At 42.2% G+C, this 23,252-nt stretch overlaps 1 protein-coding gene across 2 annotated transcripts in view; it reads left to right on the top strand.

Annotated features, from left to right (window-relative positions):
* hbp1 (HMG-box transcription factor 1) overlaps positions 1-23,252 on the top strand; it is a 60,101-nt gene that overhangs the window by 33,270 nt on the left and 3,579 nt on the right. For both annotated transcript variants that reach the window (XM_070897433.1, XM_070897434.1), the window contains one exon: positions 19,147-19,288. In XM_070897433.1, coding sequence (XP_070753534.1) covers positions 19,147-19,288 — 142 coding nt within the window. The remainder of the gene's footprint in view (positions 1-19,146; positions 19,289-23,252) is intronic.

The following is a 23,252-nucleotide window of genomic DNA, read 5'->3' as shown; positions in this document are numbered from 1 at the left end:
CCCCCCTCCTTCTCTTCTCCTCCCCCCTCCTTCTCTTCTCCTCCCCCCTCCTTCTCTTCTCCTCCCCCCTCCTTCTCTTCTCCTCCCCCCTCCTTCTCTTCTCCTCCCCCCTCCTTCTCTTCTCCTCCCCCCTCCTTCTCTTCTCCTCCCCCCTCCTTCTCTTCTCCTCCCCCCTCCTTCTCTTCTCCTCCCCCCTCCTTCTCTTCTCCTCCCCCCTCCTTCTCTTCTCCTCCCCCCTCCTTCTCTTCTCCTCCCCCCTCCTTCTCTTCTGTAGCTCAGTCCTGTAAGGCTCTTGGACTTGACACTAACCTGGTTGCAAATTAACTTTATTGAGTTTGACTGAGGCTTGACTTACATAATGGCTCCGATTTTGTGGTCAGCGATGAAGGAATGGCGCTTGCTGTTAACTGTGCTTACAGCTACCACAGAGTTTTCACGAGCTTTTGAGCGGCAACTTGTTGTCATCCGGTATCTGATCCATTGCGGCACCCTCTGCAAGGGATCTGTGGTGGTGTGAGCAGGGAAAACAACAATCTGTCTCTTCAGCCAATTATATTGAAGAATCCTCTGAGGCAGATGCAGTATAATGTAGATAAATGTGAGGTTATCCACTTTGGTAGCAAAAACAGGAAGGCAGATTATTATCTGAATGGTGACCGATTAATAAAAGGGGAGGTGCCCAATGAGACCTGGGTGTCATGGTACATCAGTCATTGAAAGTAGGCATGCAGGTACAGCAGGCAGTAAAGAAAGCAAATGGTATGTTGGCCTTCATAGCGAGAGGATTTGAGTATATGAGCAGGGAGGTCTTACTGCAGTTGTACAGAGCCTTGGTGAGACCACACCTTGAGTATTGTATGCAGTTTTGGTCTCCTAATCTGAGGAAGGACATTCTTGCTATTGAGGGAGTGCAGCGAAAGTTCACCAGACTGATTCCTGGGATGGCAAAACTGACATATGAAGAAAGACTGGATCGACTAGGGTTGTATTCAGTGGAATTTAGAAGAATGAGAGGGAATCTCATAGAAGCATATAAAATTCTGACGGGATTGGACAGGTTCGATGCAGGAAGAATGTTCCCGATGTTGGGAAAGTCCAGAACCAGGGGTCACAGTCTAAGGATAAGGGGTAAGCCATCTAGGACTGAGATGAGGAGAAAGTTTTTCACCCAGAGAATTGTGAACCGATGGAATTCTTTACCACAGAAAGTTGTTGAGTCCAGTTCGTTGGATATATTCAAAAGGGAGTTAGATGTGGCCCTTAGAGCTACAGGGATCAGGGGGTATGGAGAGAAGGCAGGAGTGGGGTACTGAAGTTGCATGATCAGCCATGATCATATTGAATGGTGGTGCAGGCTTGAAGGGCCGAATGACCTGCTCCTGCTATTTTCTATGTTCTATGTCTATGCTACATGCAGAGTCTAAATTAAGTAGTATAAATTAGAATATTTAACTCATTCTAAAATCACATACAGAAGGCATAAGAGAAATAGATAAAAGAAACAGAAAGAAAAAGTAAGATAAATTACAAATTTTTCAATTTTTAAAATCGTGGGTAACGACAACAACTTCAAGCTCTTGTGTGAATTTCAATGCCGAGTTTATCGGTGAGGTACCGGTGGAACACAGCTTGTTGAGGAGCACAGCAACTTACGAATTTCCACGTTTAATTGTGCTGTCCAGTTTACTCCATAATAATGGTGAGCGTTGTTAACCTCATCATTATTCTTAAACACAAAATCCAGGCCATTGTCTTAAGCAATAGTCATACAGAAAATTAAATGATATTACCCGCTTTTGCTCTGGATAGAGAATGTAACCTTTCGCGATTCTTTTGTTCTTGTCTCTCTCCGAATTGTGAAGGAAAGCTTAAGATCTTTATAAGGCTCTGGTCGTGCACAACCATCCCTTAAAAGGAATTGTTTTCCGTTTCCTAACTGATCTGTTGACCATTGTCTTATTTGTTTGTGATATAGGCTACCCTCTTAACTGGGAGACCACTGATGCTTATATTCTGCATTCCTTGCTGACAAAGCTTTTTCTTGCTAAATGCCATCCATACCCTGAAGAATTCTTGGAATGATAAACTTGACCATTTTATTATTTCTATCTACACTACAAGTCTGCAAGCTATTAATGTGAAAAGAAAGCAATATATTATATGTATATATTTATTATATATTTTACAGCCCTAAATGTTGGTATTATAACATGATATCTCTTTCAAATTGGGGGAACCAAACCTGATGATGATCTAGATGTCACTGGGGCCTCTATATGTTTATGTTAGATTTATGGGCCCAAGTTTCCACATGATTTGCGCCTGATTTTTAGGAGCAACTGGTGGAGAACGGACTATCTTAGAAATCGCAATTCTCCACATTTTTTTTTCTGCAGTTCTAGTCAGGTAGAACAGTTCTACTTTGGAACAGAATTTTTTCTTTAAAAGGGGGCGTGTCCGGCCACTGACGTCTGATTTCAAAGTTTCCACAGTGAAAAAGTACTCCAAATTAAAGTAGAATGGAGCCAGTGAAGATTTTTGTAGAACTACACATTAAAAAATCAGGCACAGGTTACAAATCAGGCGTCCAGAACGAGGTGGGGGGGAAGGGAAGTCATTAAATTCTATAATAAATCCTTATTTATACTTATACAAATATTATACAAATAAATCCAACCTGAATAAACATTTATAAGCAAAGAAAAGATTAAATAAACCATCTTCCTACCTGTGTGAAAGTGCTTCAGGCAGGTCTTTCGGGACCGAAGGCTCTCGGGGAGAGGGAGAGGGAGAGAGGGAGAGAGGGAGAGAGGGAGAGAGGGGGAGAGGGGGAGAGGGAGGGAGGGAGAGAGGGAAGGAAGGAAGGAAGGAAGGGCGAGCGAGCGAGCGACCAGGTCGGATCCAGTCCGGGAGCAGGAGTCTGGTCGGGTCCAGTGGGGGGGGGGGGGGGGAGGAAAGAGGGAGAGGGGGAGGGGGAGGGGGGGGGGGGGAAAGAGGGAGAGGGGGAGGGGAGAGGGGGAGGGGGGGGGGGGAAAGAGGGAGAGGGGGAGGGGAGAGGGGGAGAGGGGGAGGGGAGGGGGAGGGGGGGGAAGAGGGGGGGGAGGGGAAGGGGGGGAGGGGGAAGGGGGGGAGGGGGGGAGAGGGGGAGGAAAGAGAGCGCGGGTCGGGTCCAGTCAGGGGGGGCGGGGAGCGGGAACAGGAGCGCGGGTCGGGGAGGCGGGAACAGGAGCTCGGGTCGGGGGGGGCGGTGAGCGGGAACAGGAGCTCGGGTCGGGTCCAGTCGGGGGGGCCGGGAGCGGGAACAGGAGATCGGGTCGGGTCCAGTCGGGGGGGGCGGGGAGTGGGAACAGGAGCTCAGGTCGGGTTGGGTCCAGTCGGGGGGGCGGGGAGCGGAGAGAGGGAACAGGAGCTCGGGTCGGGTCCAGTCGGGGAGGCGGGGAGCGGGAACAGGAGCGCGGGTCAGGTCCAGTCAGGGGGGCGGGGAGCGGGAACAGGAGCTCAGGTCGGGTCCAGTCGGGGGCGGGGGGGGGGAAGCGGGTGTCGGGTCTGGTCCGGAGGCAGGGGGGAGCGGGTGTCGGGTCTGGTCCGGAGGCAGTGGGGGGCAGGGAGCGGGTGTCGGGTCTGGTCCGGAGGCAGGGGGGGAGCGGGTGTCGGGTCTGGTCCGGGGGGGGGAGCAGGAGCTGGCCGTGGGAGGAGCCTTATTCACGCAGCCCCAGTGAGGCCATTCAGCCAGGGCTAGGGGCTGCGTGCTTCGGGCCCCTCCCACACAGTTCGGCGCCTGGAGCTACTGCACTTGCGTGCCCACTGTAGCGCGCATGTGCAGAGGTCCCGGCACTGTTTTCAGCGCAGGGACCTGGCTCCGCCCCCCCCCCCACAGCTCGTGCTGGCTGCGCCGAGGGCCAGAGGACCTGCAGGGAGGTGGAGAATACCGAGGTTTTTTTTTAGGCGCACTTTGTGGCGCGAAAAACGGGCGTCCAGGTCGGGACTGCGCCGTTCTAGGCACGTGTGGAAACTTGGGCCCGATATGTTGTACCCCTTGCCGTGTCTTTCTTTACAACCCAAGAACACTAGCTAATCATACTTCTAATCTGTCTATGAATATTCCCAGATCTCTTTCCTGCTGTGTTACTCCCCACTGAGTGCATATTGCACATCTCTTCACTTTACATTAAACTGCATTTCCCATCTTTTTCTCCATGCCCTTTTGAATTTGCATACACTTTTTAAAATCATTTGGTACTGCTCCCATTTTGGTATCATCTGCCAATTTAGAGATCTTTTGAAATTACTCCAGTCTCATTTACATTAGCAGCTGTAGTCATATATGAACCTAATAAATAATAGTGGTGCCAATTCTCATTCATAAAATACATGGCTAAAAACCGACTCCCAACCAGATACCTCCACGATGTCAAGGACATGTTACTTTTTTTCAACCACCATTCTTCAATCCAATTTAATACAGTCGTGTGTACCTTACATTAGTCGTTCCTAGCTAAATTTTCTTTAGCTGCAAGTTACAGCCAACATCATCATTGAATCTTAAGTGATTAATAGTTTTCTGCCAGGATCCCACTTGAAGGACAATTTGTCCCAATGGCCTTTGCCTCAATTAAATATATTTGGATTTTCAAAGTCTTCATCTGGAACTGGTTTGTGTTCTATAGCCAGTTGACACCACTATTCATTTCATAATCAACAAAGAGAAAAATCTTGTGCACTAGTACTCCCCAGATTGATAACTGACGATGTTCTTGTCTCAATACCATTCTGGTTCCATGACTCAGATGCTTGTGCATCCCCACAATTGGACTCTTTGTTTGTAAGTTACAACCTTCCTATTCTAGTTATAAATGTTTCAGGAACTGGTCCTATCTGTGCCTGGAGAAGATTTCATTAGTTAAGAACCGAGTTCTCAGCAATGTTTTCTTTGGACAGATTCTTGTATGATTTCTCTACATTTCAGCATTTTAAAGGATTTATAGAACGGAGTGGTTGCTGCCAACGAACTGGAAGCTGTGCAGAACCATTCTGCGCATAACTGTCAGGTCCCAAATTTAAAAAATAACGTTCACCACAACAGACAAAGGATCTGAAATGCTGAAGCATATCACTAATAAAGTTTCATTAATGTTCGAGATCCCCAATCTACCGTCCCTATGACTGTTGCAGGAGTCTCCGAATGCTTCTAGTCTCAGAACAGTAATTTGCAAAATATTAACAAACCCAACCACCCAAAGGCAAAACAGACGGTGCTGGGGTCAAACTATCCCCCACCTGAAAACTGCCGACTCTGACCAACCACAATTTAGTGCACAAACAAGTGGCTCATATCTGAATAAATTCGACAATTCACACAATTCGTAAATTAAACTACAACTGAACAAGATTTGTAAAAATCCGCTTCTTTATTCCTCATTTTGGGAAGTCTGGCGACAACAAACATAAAAGAAAACTCTGGAACTGCGCATGTGCAACAACTTCCGGTTCATTGGCAGCAGTCGCATCCTTTATAGAAAGACTTGCATTTATGTAGTGTCTTTTACGAGTGCAGGACGTCCCAAAGCGCGTTACAGCTAATTAAGTATTTTTAAAGTGTAGTCACTGTTATATTGTCACGAATAAGGGCTGGGGAAGCAGAAGTGATGCTCTCAGCCCTTCAAAATAGAAACAAGAATTGTTGTTGAATTTTATGTAGAGGTGCTCTTCCAAACTGACCCCATTGACATTTTATCATTCAACTAAAGGGCTGGATTTATCATTCTTCTCTAGATGGCTTTCACCTAGAGCAATATTTACCACCTTTTGTAGTAGATTTTGTCACAGCAGACAACAAAATTTCATCATTAAAGGCTAAGATAATTGCTTGTATTTCTGTAGCACTTTTCATATAGAATATCACTGAGCACTCTACAAGGTAAGAAGCGGACACAGACCAAGTTAAGGAAAAATTTGAGGGGCTGGATAATAAAGCTAGAGTTGGATTTTCGGAGGCTATTATAATTCAAGAAAGAGATAGCAAGGCAGAAAGAGGGGTTTTGCAAAAAAAAAAATTTAGAAAGCAGAAGCAAAGTGAGGTGCTGGAGTGATCAGGAGCAAGCGATAGGGTTAAGGAGTGAAAGATTGTTTTGATAGGGTGGAGTGAAGGGATTAAAAACAAGTACAGAGATTTTGAAGTCACTGCTGGGTCACAGTACAAAGGTGGAACTTGGAAAGGATGAGTGTGTGGGACTTTATATGGGAAGAGGACTTGAGTTGTAGGGTTCTAAATTAACTGGACTTTGTGAATGGTGAGACAGGAAGGTTGGCAAGGAGAGCATTTTCAAAATCAATCCTTCAGGTATCAAGGCATGGATTAGGGTTTTGACAATTGTGATATAATGCTCTTCACTGCATTAATCGAAGCTACCAGTTTCTTAAATTAGGTAGAGGCTGGGTTTGGTTGTAAAAAGATTAATGTTCGTGGAATTATTGTTTACATAGGAGGTGACAACAGAGCAGAAAGATGCAGGGACTTTAAAAATCTGTATATCCTGAGAAAATCTGCAACTTAATATTTTAGTGTTGGTAATAGGAAATGTGGTACCATGGGTTTGAGATACATTCTTTGGTTGGAAAGACTCTTTGGTGAAAGAGATTCTTATAAGAGGCAGTAAAAGGAGGTTGTGAGATTTACAGCTAAATTTTATGAAAAGGAGCTTAATCTTTCTGATTTTATCAGTTTGCAAAACATAACCTCTCCATAATATGTAAGCTTTATCTTTATTTTAACAATTGTGACTTTAAAGAGGGGTCGAATGTGTACTTTGTAAGAGATTCTTCCTCCTTCCTTCCTTCCATGCAGACTGGCTATTTCCAGTCTTTCAACTGGAGCTGCTAAAGATTGAGTGCTTAACTATTTTTTAAGGACTTACTGATTAATGTAGCATGAGTTACTGGATTTCTTAAAAAAAAATCAACTGATTTAACTATATTAATAACTTAGTATCAGCTCTTCAAATTGCATAATGTAATCTCTGAAGGGCATTATTGAAGAATCTTCAGGTTTGAATGAAAACTCAATAGCAGGTCTCCAGGTAAGGGAAAATGACTTACTAAATTAAAGTTTTATCTTACAAGGCAGGCATTGGTCACATTTTTAAAGTTAAGAAAGAACTTAAGAACATAAGAAATAGGAGCAGGAGTAGGCCATTTGGCCCCTCGAGCCTGCTCCGCCATTAAATAAGATCATGGCTGATCTGATCTTGGGCTCAGCTCCACTTCCCTGCCCGCTCCCATAACCCTTCACTCCCTTATTGCTCAAAAATCTGTCTATCTCCACCTTAAATATATTCAGTGACCCAGCCTCCACAGCTCGCTGGGGCAGAGAATTCCACAGATTTACAACCCTGAGAAGAAATTCCTCCTAATCTCAGTTTTAAATGGGTGACCCCTTATTCTGAAACTATGCCCCCAGTTCTAGATTCCCCCACGAGGGGAAACATCCTCTCTGCATCTACCTTGTCGAGCCCCCTCAGTATCTTGTATGTTTCAATAAGATCACCACTCATTCTTCTAAACTCCAATGAGTTTGGGCCCAACCTACTCAACCTTTCTTCATAAGTCAACTCCTTCATTTCAGAATTCAACCTAGTGAACCTTCTCTGAACTGCCTCCAATGCAAGTATATCCCTCCTTAAATCAGGAGACCAAAACTGCACGCAGTACTCTAGGTGTGGCCTCGCCAATACCCTGTACACTTGTAGCAGGACTTCCCTGCTTTTATACTCCATCCCCTTTGCAATAATGGCCAACATTCCATTTGCCTTCCTGATTACTTGCTGTACCTGCATACTAACTTTTTGTGCTTCATGCACAAGGACACCCAGGTCCCTCTATATTGCAGCATTTTGTAATTTCTCCCCATTTAAATAATAATTTGCTTTTTTATTTTTCCTGCCAAAGTGGATAACCTCACACTTCACATTATACTCTATCTGCCAAATGTTTGCCCACTCACTTAGCCTGTCTTTCTTCCTTTGCAGATTTTTTGTGTCCTCCTCACTACTTGCTTTCCCACCCATCTTTGTATCATCAGCAAACTTGGCTACATTACACTCGGTCCTTTCATCCAAGTCATTAATATAGATTGTAAATAGTTGAGGTCCCAACACCGATCCCTGTGGCACTCCACTAGTTACCATTTCCCAACCGGAAAATGACCCATTTATCCTGACTTTCTGTTAGTTAGCCAATACTCTGTCCATGCCAATATATTACCCCAACCCCATGAGCTTTTATCTTATGCAGTAACCTTTTATATGGCACCTTATCGAATGCCTTCTGGAAATCCAAATACACCACATCCACTGGTTCCCCCTTATCCACCTTGCTTGTTACATCCTCAAAGAATTCCAGCAAATTTGTCAAGCATGATTTCCCTTTCATAAAATCATGCTGACTGATTGAATCATGCTTTTCCAAATGTCCTACTACTGCTTCCTTAATAATGGACTCCAGCATTTTCCCAATGACAGATGTTAGGCTAACTGCTCTATAGTTTCCTGCTTTCTGTCTGCCTCCTTTTTTAAATAGGGGCATTACATTTGCGATTTTCCAATCCGCTGGGACCGCCCCAGAATCCAGGGAATTTTGGTAGATTACAACCAATGCATCCACTATCTCTGCAGCCACCTCTTTTAAGATCCTAGGATGCAAGCCATCGGGTCCAAGGGACCTGTGCACCTTTAGTCCCATTATTTTACCAAGTACTTTTTCTTTTGTGATAGTGATTGTTTTAAGTTCCTCCCTCCCTATAGCCCCTTGATATTATCCATTATTAGGATGTTTGTAGTGTCTTCTACTGTGAAGGCCGATACAAAATATTTGTTCAAAATCTCTGCCATTTCCCTGTTCCCCATTATTCATTCGCCAGTCTCATCCTCTAAGGGATCAATGTTTACTTTAGCTATTCTCTTCCTTTTTATATATCTGTAGAAACTCTTACGATCTGTTTTTATATTTCTTGCTAGTTTACTTTCATAATCTATCTTCCCTCTCGTTATTATAAACTTGCATTTATATGGCGCCTTTCACAACCTCAGGACGTCCCAAAGCACTTTACAGCTAATTAAGTACTTTTGAAGTGTCGTCACTGTTATAATATAGGAAACATGGCAGCCAATTTGCACACAGCATGGTCCCACGAACGATATTGAAATAAATGAAATCTTTTTAAGGTGTTTGCTGAAGGATAAATATTGTCCAGGACACTGAAGAACTCCCTTATTCTGTTTTGAATTGCGCTATCTTTTACGTCCACCTGAGCGGGCAGATGGAGCCTCGATTTGTCTCGTCCAATAGATGGCATCTTCAACAGTGCAGCATTCCCTCAGTACTACACTGAAGTGCCAGCCAAGATTACGTGCTCAAATCTCGAGTGGGACTTGAACACATTACTGTTGGATTCTGAGGTGAGAGTGCTGCCACTGCGCCAAGGCAGACGCCCAAGTTGAAATTGAAATAAAGGAATGGCAGGGAAGCAACAAAAGAAAGAATGATTGTGCTTATAATTTTGTTGTTTCAGTGACAGTTTATTCTCTATTTGCTATTTAAGTTTTCTCAAGTGGTAACAATTGCAACTTTTTACATCTGGGGAAGAAAGTCTGGTATTTTCAATGAAAGTCAGTCATGCAGTACAAAATGTATTCTTCATTTTCCGCATGTTGACGGAAGATAGCCAAGCATGATGATTTTTGTGGAAACCACGTGGTGTTATAATGTTGCAAAAAGGTGGTGCTCCAAATAGTAGCTTATTCCTTATATAAAGCTCCAGAACTTGTGCCAGTTTCTCATTTCCCAGCTAAACATTCTTTGCTCCATGCATTGGACCTCATCACCAAACTATTTCTCAACAAAAATAGACCAGATTAGACAAAGTATCAGATGTACTGTTAATTAATCCTGACTGAGTTTTTTTTTCCAGTTTGGAACAATTAAAGCAGGAAAAAACAAATTAACATCAGCATACAAGGGGCTGAGGCAATTTTACATACTACATACATTGTATTTACAGCACAGAAACAGGCCATTTGGCTGAACAGGTCTATGCTGGTGTTTATATTCAAGAATTTTACACTTGGCAGAGTTTGCTTCCAGCTGGCCTATGATTATATAGTACATCCTTTGGGACTAACCCTGCAATAAAAACAAAATACCTCCATAATTATAGCAGCATATCTCTACCAACCTCTACTAAAGACTTCAAATACTGTCAAAAATACAATAGTGAATTTACAATTACTAATGTTCACAGTAGTATAAAATACCCAAGCATGCTACTGCATATTACCCAGTTTGCCTTGAGTTCATGAAACATAACTGTAAGGAAGACCAGTATCATGTTTCCCCGCATTGACAAGCACAGTAAATATAAGAAATTCAGCCACACCCAGTTTAATATTAAAAGAGAAAATACTGGATAAACTCAGTAGGTCAGGCAGCATCTGTGGAGAGATGAAAGTAGGGTTTACGTTTGAGGTCGATGACCTTTCATCACTTAGTTTGGCATTCCTGAGTACATGTGGGCATAGGGTGGTGCTAAAATAACTCCAGCCTAGAAGTGTTTTTTTCATTCTTCAAATGATGTGCACTTTCCATCAACCATAATTCCATTCATCTGTCCCAGCCATGTTGAGATGTTTTTAGAGGGTTAGTGACAAGGACATAGTTTCAGGCCAAAATGGTGCAGGTTCTTGGGGTTTTTTAACATGACTTTGAAGTAGGAGACCACATGCTGCATTGTCTGTGTGTAACACGCTCAGCATGTGATTTACCGCAGAAAGCACCAAGCTGGCTTCTACTCCTACGATGTGTGGCGAATGCATGTAATTCAAGGAAAGAAGAACCTTTCTGAATAAGTAATCTGCCTTGATATTATAAACTCAGTCGCTCTGACATTAGACGCTTGTGGCTTCTAACTTGCTTATATTATAAACAAGTCACAGTGTACCGATCCAGCTGTAAGGCCATTTATACAGAACTTCCAACACAATTATTGCCGCACCACCAGAGGTCAGTGGAGAGCTATTTTTACTTATTAATTGCTGAGGACTTTCTTCTTGCATTGTTGTAGTACAGGTATTAAACGATTTGAGTATTGTAATTGTTGAACGGTAGCTTGAAAAAATATTTGCCCATTTTGTACTGAGCAACTCATGGATACGACAGCCATTGTAAGGCGAGTGTTGAGGGTTTAGATGACATAAGCAATGAGAATGAATGTTGAATTGAAATGATTGACTTCTGCACTTCAGATTTGGAGAGTGGCCTTGTAGTCGCCCCTGGTTATCGGTTTTTAATAAAATATACTCTTGTAGTTTGTGTTAAGGGATCTAACCACCTTTCAGTTACTGTTACTGCTGCTACGGTGTTCAGATTCTTTGAAGATGACTTTCATAAAAGTATTAATGCATTGTGGCAGATTAGCAAATACAATTATGTACTCTACCAGTTTATTTCCTGGTAATCTGTTATAAAGTGCCATTCAACAAATTAACAGTGATTATGTCCGTTATTAATCCCTTCAATATGATGTGTGGACACTGGATTGCATTAACTGATTGCATTCACCCTTCGAATCAAACAAGTCTGACCCAGAATGAAATAAAATTACCTTATGTAGAATATTATGCCTTTTTAAAATAATTACTTTGAGTCTGTAATTTAATTTGTGGTACAGATTCCTCAAGCTTTGCTTTCAGTTTGATGCCATCTGAACCTCTCAGTGTGGTTACTGCCTTTTACTCAGTATATATTGCAATATTACATGTATTATAGACCCCCAAACAGTGGGAGGGAGATAGAGGAGCAAATATGTATGCAAATAGCTGTGAAGTCCAAAAACCAGAGGGCAGTAATAGTAGGGGATTTTAGCTATCCTAATATTGATTGGGACAAATATAGTGTGAAGTGTACAGAGGGTGCGGAATTCTTAAAAATGCATTCAAGGGAACTTTTTTAGTCAGTATGTAACAAGCCCAACACGAGAGGGGGCAGTTTTGGATTTAGTTTTGGGGAATGAAGCTGGGCAGGTTGAAGGGTTATTAGTGGGAGAGCACTTGGGTCCCAGTGACCATAATTCAGTCAGATTCAAGTTAGTTATGGATAAGGCCAAGGATAGATCAGGAATAAAAGTCCCAAATTGGGTGAAAGCTAACTTTGCTAAGTTGAGGAGTGATTTGGCCACAGTGGACTGGAAACAGCTACTTGTGGGTAAATCAGTGTCAGAACAATGGGAGGCATTCAAGGGGGAGATCCAGAAGGCTCCAGCCAAACATGTGCCATTAAAGAAAAAGGGTAGAAAAAAAATTCCAGGGCCCCCTGGATGTCATGGGGACTTGCAGGGGAGGATAAAGAAAAAAAGGGAAGCTTATGTCACATACCGACAGCTAAATACTGTAGAATCTTTGGAGGAATGTAGAAAGTTAAGAGGTAAAATTAAAAAGGATATTGGGAATGCTAAGAGAAAGCATGAAAAATTCTTGGCTAGTAAAATTAAGGAAAACCCAAAGATGTTCTATAAATATATTAAGAGTAAAAGGATAACTAAAGAAAGGTTAGGGTCTATTGGAGACCATGAGGGTAATCTTTGTGTGGAGACAGAAGATTTTGTATGGTTCTTAATGAATACTTTGTGTCTGTTTTCACAAAGGAAAGGGGCAATGCAGATACTGCTATCAAGGAGAAGTGTGAAATTCTGGATGAAATAAACATAGTGAGAGAGGAGGTATTAAGGAGTTTAGCAGCTTTGAAAGTAGATAATTTTGCAGGCCCAGATTAAATGCATCCCAGGCTGTTGAGCGAAGTAAGAGAGGAAATCGCAGAGGTCTTGACTATCATTTTCCAGTCCTCTTTGGATTTGGGCATGGTGCCGGAGGACTGGAGGACTGCTAATATGGGACCCTTGTTTAAGAAGGGAGAAAGGGATAGGCTGAGTAATTACAGGCCTGTCAGCCTAACCTCAGTGGTGGGAAAAGTATTGGAAAAAATCCTGAAAGACAGGATAAATCTACATTTAGAAAGGCGAGCAGTAATTGGGGATGGTCAGCACGGATTTGTTAAGGGAAGGTTTGACTAACCTGATTTGAATTTTTTGAGGAGGTAACCAGGAGAGTCGATGAGAGTAGTGCATACGATGTATTGTGTATGGACTTTAGTAAAGCTTTTGATAAGGTCCCACAAGGTAGACTGGTCACGAAGGTTAAAGCCCATGGTATCCAGGGCAAAGTGGCAAGTTGGATCCAAAATTGGCTTAGAGGTAGGAAGCAAAGGGAGGATGTTTCCAGTGGGGTTCCGCACTATGTCTCTTGCTTTTTGTGATATACATCAATGATCTAGATTTAAATATAGGGAGTATGATTAAGAAGTTTGCAGATGACACTAAAATTGGCTGTGTGGTTGATAATGAAGAGGAAAGTCATGGACTACAGGAGGATATCAATCTACTGGTCAGGTGGGCAGAGTTGCAAATGGAATTTAATTCGGAGAAGTGTGAGGTTAAACACTTGGAGAGGGCTAATAAGGCAAGGGAATCATCATCATAGGCGGTCCCTCGAAACGAGGATGACTTGCTTCCATGCCATAAAAAAGGATGAGTTCACAGGTGTTTTGAAAGAAGAACCCGAACTACATCCTCAAGAGTGGACGATGCCTGTGCGTGGATTTTTTTTAACGTGTGGTGGCCGTTGCACACCAGCCACCACACGGGCTTGACAGAGCTAGGTCTTGGTCCAGTGGCAAGGATTACCATTGCTGCACAGACCGAGTGCGCACATTTCTCACAGTTTGGACTGGCCCGTGCTGCCCCTGGGCCCCTGGCCCCCTGGCCCCCAAACTCACGCCTCCCCTGGGCCCCCATCATGTCCCTCCACAATCTCTCACAGCTCCTTCGCCCCGACCTCGCCGCTCTTGCTGTACCTGCACACTCTCCAATCACTGACCTGGACCTTGCTGACTTCTCTTTTCGCTGCCGTTGCCCTCCTGCACCAGCTCATGCTGCTCCCTGGAGTTGCATGCCTCCACGCTGGCTCCTGGGCCTCCGCACGCCGCTCCTTTTATGGCCCTGACCTCCCGCTGATGGTCTCTCGCAGGGCAGATACAGCACAGGGTTAGATACAGAGCAAAGCTCCCCCCACACTCCCATCAAACACTCCCAGGGCAGGTACAGCACAGGGCCGGACATAGAGCAAAGCTCCCCCCACACTGTCCCATCAAACACTCCCAGGGCAGGTACAGCACGGTTAGATACAGAGCAAAGCGCCCTCTACACTGCCCCACCAAACACTCCCAGGACAGGTACAGCATGGGTCAGACACCGAGCAAGGAATATACAATAAATGGTAGGCCACAAAAATATAGATGAACAAAGAGACCTTGGAGTGCTTGTCCACAGATCCCTGAAAGTAGCAGGCCAGGTATATAAGGTGGTTAAGAAGGCATATGGAATGCTTGCCTTTATTGGCCAAGGCATAGAATATAAGAGCTGGGAAGTTATGCTTAAATGTATAATACTCTGGTTAGGCCACAGCTGGAGTACTGCGTGCAGTTCTAGTTGCCGTATTAATAGGAAGGACGTGATTGCAGAGGAGATTTACTAGGATGCTGCCTGGAGTGGAGAATCTTAGCTATGAGGACAGATTGGATAGGCTGGGTTTGTTCTCATTGGAACAAAGGAGGCTGAGAGGAGACCTCATGAGGTGTACAAACTTTTGAGGGGCCTGGATATATGGATAGCAAGGGCCGATTTCCCTTAGTGATGGGTCAGTTACGAGGGGGCATAGTTTTAAGGTGGTTGGTGGAAGGTCCAGAGGGGATTTGAGGGAAGGCTTCTTCACGCAGAGGGTTATGGGGGTCTGGAACTCGCTGCCTGAAAGTGTGGTGAATGCAGAAACTCTGACCACTTTTAAAAGGTGCTTGGATGGATACTTGAAGTGCCGTACCATGCACAAGTACCCCCAGGTCCCGCTGTACTGCAGCACTTTGCAATTTTTCTCCATTTAAATAATAACTTGCTCTTTGATTTTTTTTCTGCCAAAGTGGACCACCTCACATTTTCCCACATTATACTTAATCTGCCAAATGTTTGCCCACTCACTTAACCTGTCTATATCCCTTTGCAGATTATTTGTGTCCTCACAATTTGCTTTCCCACCCATCTTTGTATCATTAGCAAATTTGGCTACATTACATTCAGTCCCTTCATCCAAGTCATTAATACAGACCGGTTGGGCTGGGTGCTCTTTACCTTACCGCCATTGTTCATTGTTCATAAGTAACCTTCAGGGCTGTTGACTGAGGGCCGCATGGCTCTTTGTTGGCCGGCGTGGACACGATGGGCCAAAATGGCCTCCTTGTGCGCTGTAGATTTCTATGTTTCTATTACACAATCAAAAATCTGCCTGGATTTTGGCTCAGCTCGAGCTGAATTAGGAGCCAGGAGCAGGCCCGACGAGCCTGATCCGCCATTTCATAAGATCATGGTTGATCTTCGATCTCCACTCCACTTTCCCACCCGATCCCTATCACTTGATTCCTCTAGAGTCTAAATATCTATCTATCTCAGCCTTAAATATACTCAATGACTCAGCATCCACAGCCCTTTGGGGTAGAGAATCCCAAAGATTTACAACCCTCAGTTAAGAAATTCCTCCTTGTCTAAGTCTTAAATGGCTAATCCCTTATCTTGAGACTATGCCCTCTAGTTCTCGACACTCAGCCAGGGGGAACAACTTCTCAGCATCTACCCTATCAATCCCCCTCAGAATCTTGTATGCTTTAATTAGATCACCTCTCATTTTTCTCAGCTCGAGAGAATATAGGACCAATATACTCAATCTCTCCTCTTGGACAGTCTTCTCATCTCAGAAATCAATCTCGTGAACCTTTGTTGCACCGTCTCTAAGGCATGTGTCTTTTCTCAGATAACGAGCCCAAAATTGTGTACAGTAGTCTCACCAAAGCCCTGTACCATTGTAGTTAGACTTCCTTACTCTTGTACTCCAACCCTTTGCAATAAAGGCAAATATGCCATTTGCCTTCCTAATTGCTTGCTGTACCTGCATGCTAACTTGTGTTTCTTGTACAAGGACAACTAAATCTCTCTGACCATCAGCATTTAATAGTTTCTCACCATGTAAAAAATATTCTGTTTTTCTATTTTTCCCACCAAAGTGAATAACACCACATTTCCCCTCCATTTACTCCATCTGCCACCTTATTGCCCACTCACTTAACCTGTCTTTATCCCTTTGCAGACTCTTTGTGGCCTCTTCACAGCTTACTTTTCCACTTAACTTTGTAGCGTCAGCAAACTTGGATACATTACACTTGGTCCCTTCATCTAAGTCATTAACATAGATTGTAAATAGCTGAGGCCCAAGCACTGATCCTTGTGGCACTCCACTAGTTACAGCCTGCCAACCAGAAAATTACCCGTTTATCCCTACTCTCTTTTCTGTCCATTAACCAAATCTCTCTCCATGCTGATATATTACCCCTAAACCCATGAGCCCTTATCTTATATAGCAACCTTTTATGTGGCACCTTATCGAATTCCTTTTGGAAATCGAAATATACTACATCCACTGGTTGCTCTTTATCTACCCTATTAGTTACATCCTCAAAAAGCTCTAATAAATTTGTTAAACATTATTTCGCTTTCATAAAACCATGTTGACTCTGCCCAATCATGATCTGATTTTTCCTAAGTACCCTGTTACCACTTCCTTAATAATGGATTCCAGCATTTTCCCAATGACTGATCTCAGGCTAATTGTCCTGCAGTTCCCCGTTTTCTCTTTCCCTCCATTCTTGAATAGTGGGGTCACATTTGCTACCTTCCAATCTGCTGGGCCCATTCTAGAATCTAGGGAATTTTGGAAGATCACAATCAATGTATCCACCTCTTTTAGAACCTTAGGATGTAGGCCATCAGGTCCAGGGGATTTGTCTGCTTTTAGTCACATTTTCAAGTACTTTTTCTCTGTTGATATTAATTACTTTAAGTTCTTCACTCTTATTAGCCCTTTGATTCCCCAGTATTTTTGGTATGCTTTTTGTGTCTTCTACTGTGAAGACAGATACAAAATATTTGTTTAAAGCCCTTATAATCTGTTTTATATTTCTTTCTAGTTTATTGTCATATTCTACTTTCTTCATTTTTATCAACTTTTTGGTCATCCTTTGCTGGTTTCTAAAGATCTCCCAATCCTTAGGCCTACTGGTATTCCTCAGCATTATAAGCCTCTCTTAATCTACTATTATCCTTAACTTCTTTAGTTAGCCACGGATGGATCACTTTTCCTATGGAGTTTTTATTTCTCAATGGAATGTATATAGCTCAGATGAGTGGGTGCTGGATTTTAGCATTGGAATAATTGAGTCTTGAGGTGACAAATGCACAAGAGAGGGTTTCAGCAATGGATGAGGCGGAGGCAGGCGTTGCTATGGAGGTGTCTTTGTGGTGGAAAGGATATGGGGTCAGAAGCTCAGCTTGGGTTTGAATAAAATGCCGAGGTTGCAAATAGTTTAAGCTGAGACAATAGACTGAGGGGGATGGGTATTGCATTTGCGGCATGTGGGAGGTGATGGAGCGCGATGAAGATGATGATTTTGATCTTCCAAGTGTTTAACTGGAGGAAATTGCAACTTATCCAAGACTGGATGTTGGACAAGCAGTCTGACAACACAGTGGAAGGGTTGAGGGAGATAGAATGATAGAGTGCAGGGTATTGCCAACGTACATGTGAAAGCTAACCCCAAATCTGCAGATGATGATGCCAAATGGCAGCACGTTGATGAGGAAGTGGAGGGGAACAAGGATAGGTTCTTGGGGGATTTTGGAGGTACTAATATTAGGATGGGAAGAGAAGCCTCTGCTAGAGATGCTTTGGCTATGTAAGAATGAAACCAAGCTACGGCAGTTCCTCAAAGCTGGACAATGGAGGAAAGATGTTGGAGAGGAGGATGATGTGGTCAACTGTATCAAAGGCTCCAGAGAGGATGAGGAGGAATTGTACATCAGAGCTACAAATAATGTTGTTCATGACTTTGCTTACAGCCCTTTCAGTGCTGTGGCAGAAGTGGGAACTTGATCAGAGAGATTCAAGCAGAGTTGTGAGAAGGATGGGCACAGATTTGGGAGATGACAACACGTTAAATACTTCATTGACTGTAAAATGCTTTAAGATGTCTGGTGCTCATGAAAGGCGCTATATAAATGCAAGTCTTTTTAAAGAACTGTAGAGAGGAAATGGTGGTTGGAGAGGGGGCACTAGTTTGGCAGTCAGAGGAGTTGGAGTGGATTTTTAAAGGGCTCCTTGCTGTTCTGGGTAATCTACTGACATGATCTGAGAATCTTGTTGCATTTTCATGATGCCAGCACGAGAAAGTAGTTGGGAACGGGATTGTTGTGTTTTTCCACTCTATGATGGGAGGATAAATGTAATGGCTGTTAATAAAAACGGGATGAGCTTATTGCCTTATGTTCTGTTCCTAAAAATACTTTTGTTCTTTGATCAACTGTACCTCTCCAAAGATTTTCTATTGCTGTCTCCTGTTGCATATTTCCCTACTAGCCTACGGGTGCAACTGTGTTAACTGCAAATTGATTGGTCTATAGCAACCATCAATACCACTCTGGTGATTGGATGTCCAGACATAGATTAATGCTGTGGTTCAGTATTCATTTAACAATAAGATGTAGAACAAGTTTAAATAAAACACAGCAAAATGACAATTGATCGATTTCGGGTATGTTCCTCAGATTGGAAATCATTGTTATAACACTAAGGTTACTGTGCTCCACATACAATAATGGTCTTAAAGATGTTAAACCAAAACTTGAAAAATGTATCTTTTTGGCAGTTACAGTAAATATTACTTGTTCAACTTAAATTAACAGCCACATTGTAATCTATCAGGTAGTGCATAAAGAATTATTTACACGAATATAGCAATTCACTTGAATATTGATAATTTTGTGGTAATAGAAACTATGTATGATCAGATTTCATGTGTCATCTGATAAATATTATAAAGTAGGTATTTGTTGAGTGTAAGATCTTATTCCAATGATTTACTTGATTTTTTAATATATATATTTTGCAGGGCCATCAGTGTAATTTTAGGTGATAAGTGGAAAATGCTGAAAAATGAAGAGAGGAGAATTTATACATTGGAAGCCAAGGCTCTGGCAGAGGAACAAAAACGCCTTAATCCAGACTGCTGGAAAAGGAAGCGAAGCAACTCTGTGAGTATCTAAACAGTCTGCTGTTCTAACTTTTCTGTTCTATGTTACTTATATTATTTTGTTTCATAATGGTAAAACAATAATATCTGAAATTCTTGGAGATAATGGTAGAGAAAGGACAAGAATTATGGTTGGCATCCCAAGTGAGATCTTGATTGCTAAAATACAAAAGTAAGTTGGGAATTTTGTTGCCACACTTTTGCAAATGTTTAAGGTGATCAAGCAAAATTGGTGTAATGCATCACTACTAATGTTTAATTTTGAATACCTTGTTTTCTGGTGGGGTGGGAAAGATGGTTCATCAGACAAGATTTCCTTTTTGAGAGTTGAAGAGTCAAACATCCTAGAACCTAAACATTTGGGCTGCTAATCATATATTTATATATAAATGGGTCTGCTCATGGCACTGTCATCTCTGTCCCTCAGAGTCTGTCTGAGATGGTCAGTTTCCCTAACATTCCCTAAAGTTCTGTATCTTCAGTGAGAATTACCAGTCTCCACAAAAGGGTTATGGGATATTTCTCCGCTTGGCCCCTCCACTCCCACAACCTCTCTCATGTGAGGGGAGAACCTTTAAATATAATTTAAACATATTCATTATCTTCCCAGATCACGCAACAACTATAGTTAGCCTTGTATCCCATTTCTAGACCTCTGCCAATGCTGTTCTTGAACTATCTATAATGAGATGTGCAAAATTGGCCAAGTGACTACTTGCTCTCCATTTTTAGCTCTCCCTTGTGGGGAAAGTACTTGGCTTCTATAAAGTAACAATGCTGAGATTAGTTACTCAATGTAACAAACCCTGACCACAATGTTACATCTGGCTTCCATGGCATTAAGTATTAAGCTCCATCATGCATTCCAGCAATGGAAAAAAAATCTAATTTAATTAAATTCGGGGTCGAACCCCTACCTCCTATTACTTTGCCGCTATAGATGTTTATACAGCAGTTCCCAGGTGCTTTCAGTCATTGGGGTATAATTTTTTTTATTTTGGGGTTTTGATGAGAATGTAAACATTTCTCACTGCCCCATTATTTTGTACCCTCACAAGACCCCTGGGCCATGAACCTTCCACAGCAAAGATGAGGAGGGTGACCTGTTTCCCGGGGAATAGCTTGTACAACTGTTCCCAGCTGCCAAGAAGTGTGCAAGCTTGCATTTGGTTTCAGTATCCAGTTCATAGAAATAATAGGGTCCAAGCACTGATCCCTGCAGGAATCCATTCAGCATCTCCCCAGTCTGACACTATACTGTTTATTTTTTGACCAGTTTCAAAAGCCACTGGATGCCCTATGGCTTTTAATTAAGCTGTTTCATATGGTAATGGCATTTAATGTCAAATAAAACATTTCTATATTTAGTAGTTTGTTCCGAGTATGTGGGCATCTTTGCTTTCATTTTGGTCTCTATTTTCTGCCATTTACACTATGATGTCAAAGTCATTTGTAAAGACCAGGTATCTTATTCTTGCTTGTTAACTTGGTAAATCTGATTATTTTCAACTAAGTACTGATTGTCAAATTACCACCAGTAATTTCAGATGCTGGTTCATATTAGGCTGGTTACTGTGTATACTTAATGTCCTGCAGTTTTCATTGAACTATAATACTGCATGACAGGCAGTATTTTTTCCATAGTTGATGCTTCCTGTTTAGGAAAGGGAGCATCATGCAGTCCATTCACTTGGGGACTGATTCAAGGATTCCTATGCCAGTTGAACAGCTGCTCAGATCTTGACGCCCCTCCCAGGCTCCCTCGGCTGTTAACTAGAGACCCTTACCACTTCAAACCTCTTAGCTGACTGCTTTCTCACATCAAACTTATATCCTTTTCCAGGATACCATAAAAATCACAGCTGAAACCATTTCCACCATCATTGCTACATACTTCCAAGGATTACTTTCCTGACAGCACTACTGCTTGTTACTAGTTGCTATAAAACAATTTGATCTTTGCAGTTCTGGGACAAAATATTCCAGAATGCAGCAGAACTTGTGACAGTTTTAGTAATCTGAACTACTAGCAAATCAGCATCTTAGCAAAATCAGAGCTTGCAGTTTTTTGTTCAAGTTCAAAAACAGTGTAAATATACTTGATTAGAAGAAATGTTTCAATAACACCCCCCCCTCCTCCTGAGGTTTTAAGCCACAAATGGTAACGTTTTAATTGGTAGATTGATCTACTGATCATTAGCTGTTTATGGCAGCAAGTGACAGTGGAAAACAGCATACTTATAATAATCAAAAACTCTGTGAAAGGAGTATTGCTTGGCTACTATTTTTTTACTAATTTGTTCGTTGAAGTAATTGCAATGAAACCGTGGCCAAGAGTTTCCGCTTTGGGTACAATCGGCAATGCACGTAAATTTCGCTAGTTTTCAGAATTTAATTTTGTATTCCGGTTTCCGCTCAAGCTCATTTGCATATCGGCATACAGAAGAAACTTCTTTACCCACAGAGTGGTGAGAATGTGGAACTCGCTACCACAGGGAGTGGTTGAGGCAAATAATATAGATGCATTTAAGGGGAGGCTAGATAAGCATATGAGGGAGAAAGGAAGAGAGGGTTCGATAAGGAAAGACAGGTGGAGCATAAATGCTGGCATGCACTGGTTGGGCCGAATGGCCTATTTCTGTGCTGCATATTCTTGTAAGTTGCTGTCAGTGTTACCCTGCTCTCCACAGGGTGTGCTGTTGCAATCTTTGCAGATGCAATAAACACAGGATCACTGATTTGACGTGAACCTCTACTTTTTATGCACTATTCTCACTGTAAAAATCACTGAAAATGTTAAGCCTTGAATGAGGTATAAATTAGTTTTTAACAGAGTACTAAGTCATAATTACTGAACAACCTCTCTGACCCTGAAAAACTAATTGGATATGTATGGAGATTTTTAAAATATTTAACAAAAAATTTTGTTTGATATTCCAATCTTTATTACGCTTTCTGTAATATGATTAAATAGTGAATGATAATCCGTGCATTAATGTGTAATGAGACTGAATTAATTAATTATCTCATAGTTAAGGATCCTCTTGTGATGAGTGATCATAGCATAATGGAATTTCAAATTCATTTTGAGGATGAGAAACTTGGGTCTCAAATGAGTGTCCTGAACTTAAATAAACGTAATTACAAAGGTATGAAGACAGAGTTGGCTAAAGTGGACTGGGAAAATAGATTAAAGGGTAAAACAGTAGATAAGCAGTAGCAGACATTTAAGGAGATATTTCATAACTCTCAGCAGAGATGAAGGACTCCGAGAAGGATAAACCATCTGTGGCTAACTAAGGAAGTAAAGGATAGTATCAAATTGAAAACAAAGGCATGTAATGTTGCGAAGATTAGTGGAAAGCCAGAAGATTGGGAAATTTTTAGAAATCAGCAAAGGACGACTTAAAAAAAGAGTAGATAGATTGAGAGTAAATTAGCAAGAAATATAAAAGCAGACAGTTAAGAGCTTCTACAGGTATATAAAAAGGGAGAGTAGATAAAGTAAACATTGGTCCCTTAGAGGATGAGACTGGGGAATTAATAATGGTAAACTGGAAATGGCAGAGACTTTGAACAAATATCTTCACGGTAGAAAACACTAAAAGCATCCCAATAGTGGATAATCAAGGGGCTATTGGGAGGAGGGAACTTAAAACAATTATTATCACTAAAGAAAAAGTACTAGGCAAACTAATAGGACTAAAGGTGGACAGATCCCCTGGTCCTAATGGCCTGCATCCTAGAAAGAAGTGGCTGCAGAGATAGTGGATGCATCGGTTGTAATCTACCCAAATTACCTGGATTCTGGAGAGGTCCCAGTGGATTGGAAAACTGCAAATGTAACGCCCCTATTTAAGAAAGGAGGCAGACAGAAAACAGGAAACTATAGACCAGTTAGCCTAACATCTGTCATTGGGAAAATGCTGGAGTCCATTATTAAGGAAGTAGTAGTGGGACATTTG

Source organism: Pristiophorus japonicus, chromosome 13, assembly GCF_044704955.1.
Source record: "Pristiophorus japonicus isolate sPriJap1 chromosome 13, sPriJap1.hap1, whole genome shotgun sequence".
NCBI lineage: Eukaryota > Metazoa > Chordata > Chondrichthyes > Pristiophoridae > Pristiophorus > Pristiophorus japonicus.
Note: the sequence above shows the minus strand (reverse complement) of the source record. Positions and strands in the feature narration are given on the sequence as shown.